The sequence below is a fragment of the Chiroxiphia lanceolata genome, chromosome Z, assembly GCF_009829145.1.
Source record: "Chiroxiphia lanceolata isolate bChiLan1 chromosome Z, bChiLan1.pri, whole genome shotgun sequence".
NCBI lineage: Eukaryota > Metazoa > Chordata > Aves > Passeriformes > Pipridae > Chiroxiphia > Chiroxiphia lanceolata.
Window position 1 is genome coordinate 22,062,437 of NC_045671.1, and position 13,349 is coordinate 22,075,785.

The following is a 13,349-nucleotide window of genomic DNA, read 5'->3' on the forward strand; positions in this document are numbered from 1 at the left end:
AAATATATTTATTACTGGAAAAGCATACAGAAATAATTTCTTTCTACCCCAAGTCACTGATTCATAATCCACTTCAGTTTTCCTGCCATGGAGAAAGAACACTGACTCCTCAACTCCCTCTTCAAGCTGCTCCCTGTGACCGGACCCCTCCCCACTTGGAGAAGCCACACCTTTTCAGGCAAACACAGCTGCTCTATTAAATAACCACAAATCACACAAATCTAAGAGTGTGACTTTTTTCTTTAAATGCCACTTTTCCACTCCAGGACTTCAGTGGGCCTCATGAGCAACCAAACTCAAGAAGGTCATTATGTATTTTTGTGTTTAGAAATTAATTTTTGCTACTAAAGAACCACATAGATGACTTAAAAATTATTGTTCATATTTTCCTGAAGATCTTCTACAGAAACATACTAGACAACTGAAGTCAAGATAGTAAAGAAAGCCATATTTACAAAAAGGTTCCAACAAAAATATCCAAATTTTAGTCATATACTATTAATTCAGATTATTATCTCTGATGTCTTCTGAAAATGCAAGATCAGGTATGTAATGCTGTGTTTATCTCCAGTGTGTTGTATTTCAAAGAACAGAAGTTGTTGTAGAGACCAGAACTATTTTCCTGACCCTTTAGTAGCACCTGAGCTTCTATAACAGCTGCTGGGAATAGGAGCAGCTTCATAGCTCTGATGCATATCTGTCAAATACCATGATGCTGAATATTTTCATAAATTTTTCACTGGCAGTAGGACAATCTTTTACGGTTAGCATTCATATTTACCAGAGCAGTTTGCTAGACTTCAATCAAAGGAAAACCACTGCATCCCACACAACATTTCAAGTTTCAGCTCGTGTTCATAAGCACGCCCATATCAGCTAGTTCCCAACAATTTCATGGTTACTGGCAATCTCTGTAAGCAACAGGCACAATTCCCCATAAATATTTTCTTCAAGGTAAATGTGCCTCCACTATTCCTCCTCGTTCTTTTATCACTCTTTCCCTTCAAGAAGCTAGAATGAACACAAGATTGCTTTCATTTCCTATTCCAGTCTTTGCAACGTGTTTCAGCTCTTCCTTATTCCTGAAAGCGTCTTTCTCCTAATATACACAAATTTTTCCCCTTTCTGATTCAGATCACTCATAAAGGCCCAGTTTTATAGCAGAAGCTTTAAACACTAATTTATGTCAGTCAAAAGTCTTCTCTAGCACATTGTTACTTATTCGACAATAAAACAAAACCATGATGGAAAAAATAATTGTCTTTTAAAAGTCTCATAAATGGTGGTCTCTGATGTATTTAATCTTTTTAGCTTTTTGTGTGCAACAAAATACATTGCTAGTACCAGATGAGCAAATGTCCAAATATCAAATAGTACCTTAGATGAAATTAAGAAGAAATATTTATTTCAGGACATGACATTAGTTCTCCAGCCAAGATTAAAGGTGTATAGAAGAGAAACTTGAATAACAACTGATACAATTTCTATCTGCTTAACATGAATAGAACATGAATATTACCTTGGTTTCAGATTAATAGGTATGAAAAAAATACATAAAATATTTAACATATTGAAGTGAATCACAATAGCTACAATAAAACAACAGATACAGTACTGACAGATAAAAAACAGTGGTCATCTGGCATAGACAAACTGAAAATGGAAATATCTAAAGGTAATACAGAAGTGGCATAACTTGAAACTATACAAAATGTGAACAAAATGTCAGTGTGGACAGTGGTGAGGACAAGTAGTACCTATTTCAATTAACCTAGAGATAACATTTAATTTGTGATGACACAATGTTATAAATTTGTTTTGCTAAAACAACTTGGAAAAAGGGGGTAAAGGTTTAGAGTCTAACGAAACACTAACTCAGTCTAGGCAGAGTGACAAATTTTTGGCATGCTGTCCTTCAAGAAGCTGTTGCAAGACTGAGCTGTTTCCTCTGACAGAACACACTACATCTCTTTAAGCATCACGCTGAGTAAGCAGATGTGAAACTAGAGAAGTCTGTGAAACTAGAGAAGTCTGTGAAAGCAGTCTACAGTAAAATACTATCCTATTATTCCTGTGATTTGGGAATGAGAGGAAATAGGGTGGATGAGGTAACTTTCCAGTTGCTACAGGAAGGTACAGAGAAAGACTCTGGCAGTGAGTGCCAGCATTAATGTAAAACAAGGGGGGAAAAAATGTGGAGAGGAATCACAGAACACCACTACTGAGTAGAAACATTTATTAGTAACTTGGGATGCTTACAAGTGGAAAAAGATCACTAATAAAATCCCAGCCAAGCTGTTCTAGAAGCAGGCACAGAACTCAACTGTACTAGCCAGACAGGGCTACATATTTGTATCAATTTTTGATTGTATTTTGAAAGTATCAAGAGACTGAAACAGCAATAAAGTCAGAGCAACAATTTAATTTCATGTGCCTCTACCTTTATTCAAATTGAGCATGTTTTTGAACAGCTGACTGAACCAGCAGGAAGGAAATGGCTTGTATTTGTACTTGATGCACAAATGTAGAGAACGAATAAAGGAATACCTTCCAGAATCCTTAATTACATAGGCCACTTCAGAAGAAAATCAATACTAACCATAATTTCAATGACAAGGTCGAGGTGTTAATAGTTCTGTAAAAGCACTGAAAGCACAATAAACAATTAACAAAGCTAGGACTTCATCCATTCTGGGAGAGAAATGAAATCCACTTGTACCAAAGACCCTACTTCACAAGTAAGCATTAAATAATTTATCTGCTTCATTAATTTTTGCCAAGCATTAAACAGTTCTTGAAGAATAAAGAAGAGTGAAATGCAGAACAAACAAGTTGAGGAGACAGATTCAAGAGTAACTCTCACTCTCAACCTTCCAAATGCCTCCTTTGCACTGGAAATGATTGCAGCTGGAAACCAGCTCAAAACAAAACCTCTGGGTGCTACTGAAACAACGCTATACTGAAACAACGAGAGACTATATGAGACCTTCCCAATAAGACCAGAACTCATCTAAATCAACATTCTTATTGGAAAATACCTGGGTTTTACTCCAACTGCTAATTTAGATTGAACTGGTGGCCACGAAGCTACACTTCTTATGCCACTTGCTGCACAGAAGTATCTTCATCCAGTCTGTGTAAGCAACACATGCATCATTAAAGAATAAAACCCATCTAACCCACCTCAGTAAAGAAAATCATCTCCTAATAGTCAGGGCCTTTGAACAATAGGTTTCACACAAACTGCTTTATTTCTTTAATTTCTAAGACAATAACAAACATAAATTCAGCAAATTAGGAAAATTTAACCCCACTAGAATGTTTTTAACATTTCTGATATTTAAAAGGTTATGCTCCAAACTCCATAGAACATTTTATTTAATAGTGCTTGATTTATCCATTACTTGGATAAAGATTTTATCCCAAAATAGTAACAATTATATTAACCATAGAACATCCTGAGTTGAATGGGACCCATGGGATCATCAAAGTCCAACTCCCGAGTCTGCATAGGACAACCCCAAGATTTACATCATGTACCTGAGAGAATACTTATATATATAATGTATGCATATTGCATACTTTCCAAAAAGAAGTGCACCTGTCTTTTCTGAGTATTCATTTGGCAAGGAAACACTCTGGCTTGATCAAATTTAGCAAACAGTTTAGCTCTCATTTCCTTGTAAAAACTTGTTCCTCTGATAATGATTTAAGTATCAGTTGCTTTGAAGTCTCTCCTCAGCAAGGTAAACCACCAACAAAGACATGTGTAAGCAAGTACATCAGACTGTCCTTCTGAACTATCTACTCAATTCCTTTCAGCCACAGAGGGGTTGATATTTACAAGAGCCCTGCTTTCAGAATAGCCCTGAGAAGTCTTCCATCAGTTTTAATCCTGTAGTGATTCCAAAAAAAAAAGGAACTGGCAAAAGGAACTCCACAACAGTATTGTCAGCATTTAATATACATTGTGTTAACAACCTAGGTTCCCTACTAGTGCATTCAACACTGTTACTGTTTTCACTATTCTCTCTCTCTCAATATATAATAAAATCTGGGCTTTCAGAAAACAGAATCTTCCGATAAAGATGTAAGTATTTTTACAACTCTAATCAGCCAAGGTACATGAAAAATTAATATGGAACAGAAAACTGGAACATAATTCATGGAAGTGAAAATGGCACTATTTTTCAAGTAGCAGCTGACTCAGCATTTTGCAAAAACAAAGATCCCATACAAGCACCTAGACTTAGCCCTGAAGAAAACAAGGCCTTAGAATTATGTCTTTTCTATACTCATTGACTTCAGCATACAGCAAATTAGTCAAATCCATCCTTTTGAAAAGTAAATAATTCACACTGCAAGTAAACAGATAATAGAGACAGCTTCTGACAATGCCCAAAATTAAATACCAAAATATGTATTTTATTCCATTCATCAAACTGTTCAAATAATTCTTCACTTATGTGAAGAGCAAAAGAAGTGGAATACTCATCCCCTATCAATTTTCTGCAGACAGGATGCAGTGTAATTCTTTTCTAAATTCTACTTTCAGTTTCTCTGTCAAAAAACCCTCATGTCTTTAAAATGTCAAAGTTTATCTGAAGGACAAAGAATCATCATATCTTCTGTGTCTGCTCCGCATTTTCAACTGAAGACCTTTTCAACTGAAAGATTTATTTCAAGTTTCTAACTAAGTTTTCCCAGCACTTCCTGATTACTGAAAAGAAAGGCTTTAGCAATTTAATCCATAAAGAAAATAATGAAGGAACTGAACACTTAATAACAACATTCATCAGTAAAAACTACATCATAGGTGATGTAGTTATCTGCAACATGGCTTCTATAGATGTGTTTAGTGCCAACATATTCATACATTATTTATTTTTATTTTTTTTACTTAGAAGAAAAACCTTAATTCAGTGACTCACAGAGACCACAATTGCTTTAGAAGAAATTGTTTGAATCATTAATATTTCTGAGCCCATACTATTAGGCAATATGCTGTTGCATAACAAAGCTCCTTAAAGGATCCTCTTAAGAAAAACAGTCTCAAATTTCAGAATAAACATGATCATGTTCATGAACATACTAGAAAGTGTTCATATACTAGGGGTGACTTTTAAAAACTTACAACGAACACCCTAAACCAGAAGGTATGATAGTGGAAAAAAGATATACAAATAGGAAGAAGAAAAAATAAAGATATTTATAAAGTTACCCACTTTACACTGCTTATTATGACTGACATCCCTAGAAGTCAAACTCACTTTTGTATTATAAGTAATGTGTCAGCAATATAGAACAACGCTATCTGTTGTGCTGTTCTGACAAAGGTGATGACTATTTCCACTTAAAACAATAATTTGTAAACTTCTAGCCATCTCAAGACCCTGAAAAGGGTACAGACTGGGGATGGGATGACTTCCAATGAAAGAATACACACAGCAATGAAACACAAAATACAGGTTCAGTAGAAAAGGCATAGAAGGGGGTAGAGGGGAGTGAGTGCACCAGCACATCAGTTTGATCTTCTCCATTTCCTGTGCTTTAGTTTGCATCCCAGATTGGTCTTGGGGGAGGCAAACCAAATCCCTTTCAAACTATATTTAACTGGAAGACTGTGCTTCCAGGGCACACCTGCCACATGACAATTGTTAACGTATGTGCCCTCCATGGGATCAGAGTACTGTAGTCCAAAAAAAAACCTCTCGAAGCATTTATAAGAACTTCCAGTCCTCAGCACTAAATCTTTCCTTTACATATCTACGCCCACTGCACCACATGCTTGCTAATATACATATGGCCTGATCTCATTAAGAGTAACAGACAGCATGTTATATTTTAAAAAGACAGTTGGAACATTTAGAAAAAAGAGGTGATTTACACAAGGTATTCACAATCGCAATACGGCTTTTGGAAGAACATAAACTAGTGACACTGTGGGAAAAAAAAAGATGTATTAGGAGTATGTGGCAGGTGGAAAAAATATCTACTAGCTAGCACAGACAGTGCATTATATGAAAAGCTGAAAAGGCAAACCTTTTAGCAGCCAGTATTTTTTCATTTAAAGTTTGGTTATAAAATGCTAACCAGACTTAATAATCAAAACAAATATTCTCTCTATAAAGGATGAATATGTTTGTTGAACAACCTGAAAAAATATCTTCCTAGGCATTTTTATTTTTTAATACCTGATTGAGTCAATCAGTGCCCTGGAGGGGGGGGGGAAAGAAAAAAAAAAGGCAAGCTACTTCTGTAACTAAGTGAAAAGTCACAGATTGAAAGCATAACAGGGAATGGCTATGTACACATCACTGTCACTGCTAAAAGGACTTGCTCAGACATGTCTCTTCTCCTCCTGCTCTGGATCAGGATAAAGAAGCTCATTCAGAGTTTAACGGGTTAACACAATTGGTTTTACAGGTGATACCAGTTAATTTCAACAATGTATGCAGAGAAAAACTATAAATTATTCTCATACATACCAAAATTTACAAAACCCGGCCACTCTGCTTGCTTGACAAATACAGTACATTGCAACTGACACTAAGAATTAAAAGTCAGGCTTGGTTTCTTTCCAAACAGATGGTTAATCAAAGAACATAGGTTTATGACAGTGATTTATGTTTTAGAAAATTGTCTAAAGTAGCACCCGCAGTAGACTCCTGTAATAGTTTTTTTCTGTGCATTGCATTGATTAGACAAACATTAAGATGTCTGTGGCTGTCCTTTATTTCTAATTGTTTAGGACAATGATGGTTCATGAATCTTCACGAATCACTCAATGCTGCATTTATTGTAAATATCTTTATACCTGAGACTTAACACAGGCACGAATATTATTTAACTTTTAGCCTGTAGATATTGAAAATGTATATAAATGCACATAAATGTATATAAATTCTCTTTCAAAAAAATATTAAATCCTCACAGAAAATGTCAAACCACCGAACACGGGAAAATTTCACAAGGACTAGTCATAAGGATGAAGAGAGAGGAAAGAATACTACAGCATTGTTCTTGCGATACAACCAGAAGTATAAATTCCAAAACTGAAATTTCCTCAACCAGCGTATTTAATGCACTTCCCCCCGCCCAAGAAATCACGAGAAAGGAGATGAGTTAGTACGAACCGTAAGTCCTTCCCAAACCACTACTCCTGCCCATAAATCTTGAAGTGACAGGTTCAACGGTGGGGTTGGTTTCTTCCCCCTCTCTGCAAATATTCCTCTATCCATAAATATGGACGAATACAGGTGTGTCAGACTTAAGTCTGAAGAAAGAAATCAGCGTTTTGTTCCCTCACCTGCGAAAGCAGTTTGATAAATGGATGCCAGGACACCCGCAGTACCTCGCAGCTGGTGCCGAACGCCGACCCATCAGAGTACCAGCTCTGCCCATCCCACGCCCTGGGGCATCACCGGCGAAGCGGAACCGGGACGGACCCGCCCTCCCGTCAAGTTTCACCGGAGCCGGCAGCACTTCCCGCCCCTTCCCGCCGCCTCCACCATCTTTGATTAGGGAAAAGTTTGAAGTTCACACCCCCTCACCTCCCCGAATTCCGCCAGCTCGAGGCGAGGAAGGCGAGGCTGAATCTCCTCACCCTAGAAAGCAAGCAGAGCCGGAGAGACGCTTCGCCTCGCAAAAGATAAAGCAAAGGATAAAGCAAGAGACAAAGCAAACATCCCCCGAGCAGCACCGCCGCCCTCGGGAGCGCAGTTCCCCTCACCGGGGGCGCTGACGCGAGACCTGCCGACACCGTCACGGGAACGACGAAATCAAGATGGCGGCAGTCCGCCGGCAGGGCTGAGACTACACCTCCCAGCATGCCCTGTGGCACTATCGAGGGGAAGCAGCGCCTCGCTTACGGCTCCGCGGGGCTGGACTACACGTCCCGTGGGGCGCCGCGCGGCGCGGCCGGCGGGGCGGGGCTGGAGAGTGGTGGCTCGGAGCTCCCGCCTCCCCTAAAATGGCGGCGGCGGCGGCGCGCTGAGCGGGCGCGCGCTCGCCCCTCCTCCCTTCAGAGCCCCGGTGTTGTTGCTCTGGCCGCGGGCGGGGTCTGCGGGGCCTCGCTGAGGGGAGCCTGGGGCTGCGAGCCTGGTCGCCGGCCAGTCGCTGGCAGGGGTGGGCGGCGCTCGACGGCGGCACCCGCTCAGGTAGAGCCCGGCGCTCCCGTCCCTTCGGCAGGAGGAGGAGGAGGCTGCTGTGGGCGGGGGCCGCTCCGGCTCTTTCCCAGCTCGGCGGTGGCTGCGGCTCCGGGCTCCATGTCGGACAACCAGAGCTGGAATTCCTCCGGCTCCGAGGAGGACCCTGAGACAGAGCTCGGGTTGCCTATTGAGCTCTGCGGGGTGCTCAGCAAGGTAAGCCGCCTCTACCCCCTTCCCGCAGCCCGGCGCTCCCCCATCCCCGCTCCCCTCCTCGCTGTCAGCCCCAGGGAGTCAGGCCGAGGGGCCGTGCCGGGGGGGGGGGGCTGTGCGGCTTCGCGGGCGGCGCTGGCACGGCCGGGGCAGCCGCCACCTGACGGCGTAGCCGCTGCCAGGCAGAGCCGTGCCGGCGCCCGCGCCCCCTCCCTCGGCCCTGCCGCCCCCTACGCCCGGAGCAGCCCATCCTTCCCCGGGGACAGCTGCGGTCCCGGCCGGCCCCCAGCTCGCCGCCGTCCGCCGCGGGGCCCCGCGGAGCCGGGCCGAGAGGGCGTCTCCCCGCGCCTCGGGCTCCTGGCCTGGGTGTCGCGGCACCCCGGGAGCTCCCGCAGGCGCCGTGGTGGCTCCCCGGGAGCGGGCACGGCTTTCAGTGCGAGTATCAAAGCAAGGCAATAAAGAAATACTCCTGCAGCAAGAGATAACGGGAGGAGCGGAAAAGGAAAATGGCCCTACAGCTTGTTTCCCCTTTTAAAAATAGCCGTATTTTTTTTTCCTCTTTAATCGCTGAAAATAAGGTGATATCCAAGTATGTGTCGGGTGGTACCGGGAAATCTTATTTTTAGAAGTACTTTCAAGTTGAATATTAAATTACTAAGTTTGACCACTTTTTTTTTTTTTTTTTAATTACGGGAAGTATATTCAGAATAATGTTTAGAATTAAAGCACTACGTCTTGCATTTTTTTTCCTGCCCTTCATGATAAGGCTGGGCACAAGCCAACGTAGGAGACATAAGTTACAGGATACGGAGGTCTTAAACTGGTCCTGGATGCAGAGAAAGCAGGTCTCACTCTGCTTGTTGTGAGGGACTCTCTGAACTACTTCCATCCTGAAAATGGATATGGATGGATATGCTTCCATCCTTCCAGAGATAAGAAGAATGGTTAGGAGAAAAGAAGGATCTCTGCTTGCATTTTTAAGATCTTCTTATTCAACAGTGGATGGCAGAGGGAGGATGAGATGGCTGTTACAGCAGTTACAATGTGAGATTTTTTTGATTGGTGTAGTTTTGCTATTTTGTTTGGGTTTTTTTTTCATTGCAAAGGTTTTCTTTGGTAAGATGCTTCCATCATTAGAAGGGGTGTAATCTGTGAGATTTAATTTATTTTTATGTTAGCAAATTAAAAATTAAGTCCAGGTACCGTTTCTGGCATAGAAGGTGAAGCCATGGCTTCAGACATTCTGTAGCTTAGGTATGTGCAAACTTTTTGCTTTTTTAGATGAACATGCTGAGTGTAGCGAACACTGACTTTCCTGTGAGGAATTTAATCTGAATAGTCAAGTATGGCGAAACCTGTTGCAATGAGTATGTTTGAGGGATAAGGTTACCTTTTGTTAGTTGATACCTCAGTAATAATTGAGACAAACTAATTGAAATGAAATGGTAGCACGCTGAACTTTCTACTAAGGAAATATCTATTTTTATTAACTTACTTAAGTTCTAAAATCAAAGAAATAAGCTGCAGTTTGCTATGTACTTAGTGTTTCAGTAGTTCTACCCTTCGCTAAAGAGAAAAGCTTTGAAGGAAATGGAGTAATTTGGTAAGAGAAACTTGTTAGAAGTACCTCCTGCTGGTGTTTTGAAAAGTTTTGAAACTCTAGGCTTTTTTTCCATTTTGTTTCCTGCTAACGATTTTAAGGTGGATACGAAGAAAGAACTTCAGCACGGAAGAGTATTTCTTGAACATCTAGTTTTTCTAGATGCTTGGAAAAACAGTGGACACTTCTCAACCAAAACCTTGTGTTTACCCAAGTATGCTTTAAGGAGTCTCTTAATTCATGGCACACTTGAATTGCAACAGCAAGCTTCGATTGCAACAGCAGATGCAAGATTGACTGCTATATTTGTCTCTGTTAACTTTTTCAAAAAAGAAAAGGTGCTTTCCCTTGCTTTTTTACTGAAGACAACTTTGGACTCTGTCTTTCACCTCTTAGGAGGAGTTGGAAACATAAGAGATAGGAAAAGAGGAAGGCAGGAAATAATACACCTCCATAGCTTGTGCTACCAGTTTATGTACTGACACAGCTGAGGCTTTCTTTAAGTGATGCTGAACTTAGCAATTAGTTGTATTAAGAGATGAAAAAGGGCTTTATATTTGGAGAGCAGATCAAGGTCCTGCCTACATTTGAAAATCATTAGGAATTTCTCAGCTGTAATTTTTTTCTTTAGACCTCATCGTCTGATAACTAGAGTTAACGTGTAGTTATAGAATATGTGTTAACTAATAAGTGTAGTATAATGTGGAAATAAGACAGTTGGTTGATTTTTCTCCCCTCCTCATTTTTATATTACAAAATGATGAATAATGGTTGGATTTAAATGCTAATGAGAGCTTACTTCTCTGAGCTTTTTGTCAAAGAACAGTCGTCATAATCAAAGTAATGCTTGCATGATAAGATTGTTTTCAATGCTTTGGTTCTGTTTTTATCAAATTTATAATATTTTTACTGTAATTGAAGACTAAGCCCAGTGTATTGTCAGAATTATAGGAGAGTCTTGATTTTCTGTCAGTATGATATGATTCTACAAAATGCAGTTGGGAAGATGTTGCAAAGATAAGATTAATAATCAGAACTTTTAGTCACTTCTTACTACATCTCTCTAGAATTAATCCAGAATTTGTTCCTGAAAAATCGGTTTTATTCCATGTGTGAATGTGAAGTCCCTAGAAAAATCTGAACAGCAAAAGCATGATTGAATGTCTGCTGATAAGCAAGTATCTTCTTTGTGAAAGTGGTTAGAATTAAAACCTAAAGCAGTATTAAATTGATAAAAACCTGATTCCTCTAGTCACAATAGTTATTTACTGTATCATGAGATAATTACATGATTTTATTTCTATGAAGAGAACTTTATATGACATTTTATATAAAATTTATTTCATGTTCCCTTTAAGTCTTTTGGCCTAACTCCCAATTTTATATCAGGTACCTAAATTCTCTTTAGTAGTTAATGTTTGATTTTCTCCCTCCCCCAGTTTCCTCAATTTGTATTATCAGTATGTTTATTATCTTTATTGTAACTGGCCTTGGCAATGCTGTTGCAGTCAAGACATCTGTCTCTATATTGGCTCTTTGGGACAACTGAGTTTTTGTACCTTTAGGAGTTTGTAAAATTATTCTAGGAACTCTGAGTAGAAAAAAGTTCTCAGTTGGGAAGAACTTGTAAAAATAAGTTGCTTTTTTCTGAAGGTGCTCAAAAGCCTGAAAAATATCCATTTTACTTCCTTTTATTGTTATGTTTCTATTAGCTGATCTTTGGAAATTTTTTTTACAGTGGACCAACTACATTCATGGGTGGCAGGATCGATGGGTAGTTCTGAAAAGCAACACACTCAGTTATTACAAGTCTGAAGATGAAACTGAGTATGGCTGCAGAGGCTCTATTTGTCTGAGTAAGGCTGTGATTACAGTAAGTACTATTTCATTATTGCCATTATTTCATGTTTTGAGGTATTATATGTTTGTATTTGGTGAAAGGAAATATGGGTATGGCTAATTCTCTTAGGTCATCTACTTATGACAGTGAGTGGTGTCAGTGAAACACTGAAGCAGGGCAAGGAGTTCCTAATAAGAAAACAAGCGGTTCTCATTTGTGGCTTCGGTGAGCAGCATTTTGTTTCTTACATTAGAGGTTTTTGTGGGTAGAGATACTCTTTGCCTCTGAAGGCTGCAACATTGTTTCCCAGACCCCAGACCAACTTCCCAGAGGAGGTACCACCTTTCACAGTCTTTGCAGTAGAGAGAGAAGGTTTGACTGTACATTCTGAAGATGACTCTGTAGAATGTTTCCAAAGGGAAAATTTCTTCTAAAATGTGCTTGCTCTGAACAAGTTTGTGTGTTGCTGTAAAAGAAGGTTCAGAATACACTGATAAGAATAAAGAGCCTACATATAAATGAGCACAAGTCTTATGAGGATTGACTGAGGGAGCTGGGATTGTTTAGCCTGAGAAAAGGAGGCCCAGGGGGTACCTTATTGCCCTCTACAATTACCTGAAAGGAGGTTTTAGTCAAGTCTAGTTTGCCAGATAACAAGTTACAGGACGAGAGTAAAGGGCCTCAAGTTGTGCCATGAGAGGTTTAGATTAGATATCGGGGAAAATGGCTTCAGAGAAAGGGTTATAAAACATTGGAACACGGTGTCCAGGGAAGTGGTGGAGTCACTGACCCTGGTAGTGTTAAAAAAACCTGTGGATATGGTAGAACTTGAGGACATGGTTTAATGGTGAATGTGGTGGTCGTGCTGGGTTGATGATTGGACTCAATATTAGAGGCCTTTTCCAATCTTTACGATAGTATAAAATCTCATAAAGATGAATTTGCCTTAGATAAAGAAAAAAAATTTGCTTTTTTGGCTTTCAGAATTATGGATATGCGTTATGACTAATGCTTGTCAAAAAGCATACTGTAGCTTTTCTGCAGTACCATTGAATAGTCCAGTTATGTGATTTAGGTGAAAAGAGCTGGACTTCTGTCTAGCACACAAATTCCTAGAGTAATAGTGTTAAATCTTACTATTTATATTCTTATTCCACCAAATATGTGGGGGTTTTTTCAAACTGAATTAAAGATGACAAACAAGAAGTATTCTCTTTCTTAGTAATAATCAGCTAGCAACTAGAATGTTAATAAACACATCTTGGTTTGAAAAAAAACCCTGTATTGATAACATCAACCATATGCATTTTGGAAAAAAGCTTGTGAAGGAAAGGAGAGCTTTACATATATATGTCTGACAGGTATCATAGTCATCTATAAATTGAAACAGATCACCGAGTGTATTTTAAAACTGTTTTTTAAACTGCTTAAACTTTTTAAACTTGCTCAAGATGTTGCTTAATCAGGAATTTATAACAACAGCCTCTAGGAGTTCTGACTTAGCCTCTGCTCAGGACTTCCCAAAAGTTTTCAAGTTCACTAGCAAGAG

The 13,349-nt window shown here is 39.8% G+C and overlaps 2 protein-coding genes across 9 annotated transcripts in view; one reads left to right on the forward strand and one right to left on the reverse strand.

Annotated features, from left to right (window-relative positions):
* POLK (DNA polymerase kappa) overlaps positions 1-7,812 on the reverse strand; it is a 33,393-nt gene extending 25,581 nt beyond the window's left edge. For 3 of the 7 annotated variants that reach the window (XM_032676961.1, XM_032676960.1, XM_032676955.1), the window contains exon 1: positions 7,554-7,796. The gene's annotated coding sequence lies outside the window, so the exon portion shown is untranslated. The other 4 variants (XM_032676957.1, XM_032676958.1, XM_032676956.1 and 1 more) reach the window with 4 other exon arrangements.
* A 285-nt stretch (positions 7,813-8,097) lies between these two features.
* CERT1 (ceramide transporter 1) overlaps positions 8,098-13,349 on the forward strand; it is a 79,311-nt gene continuing 74,059 nt past the window's right edge. Inside the window, exons 1-2 of one of the 2 annotated variants that reach the window (XM_032676963.1) lie at positions 8,098-8,363; positions 11,699-11,833. In XM_032676963.1, coding sequence (XP_032532854.1) covers positions 8,268-8,363; positions 11,699-11,833 — 231 coding nt within the window. In that variant the 5' untranslated portion in view covers positions 8,098-8,267. The remainder of the gene's footprint in view (positions 8,364-11,698; positions 11,834-13,349) is intronic. The other variant, XM_032676962.1, reaches the window with a different exon arrangement.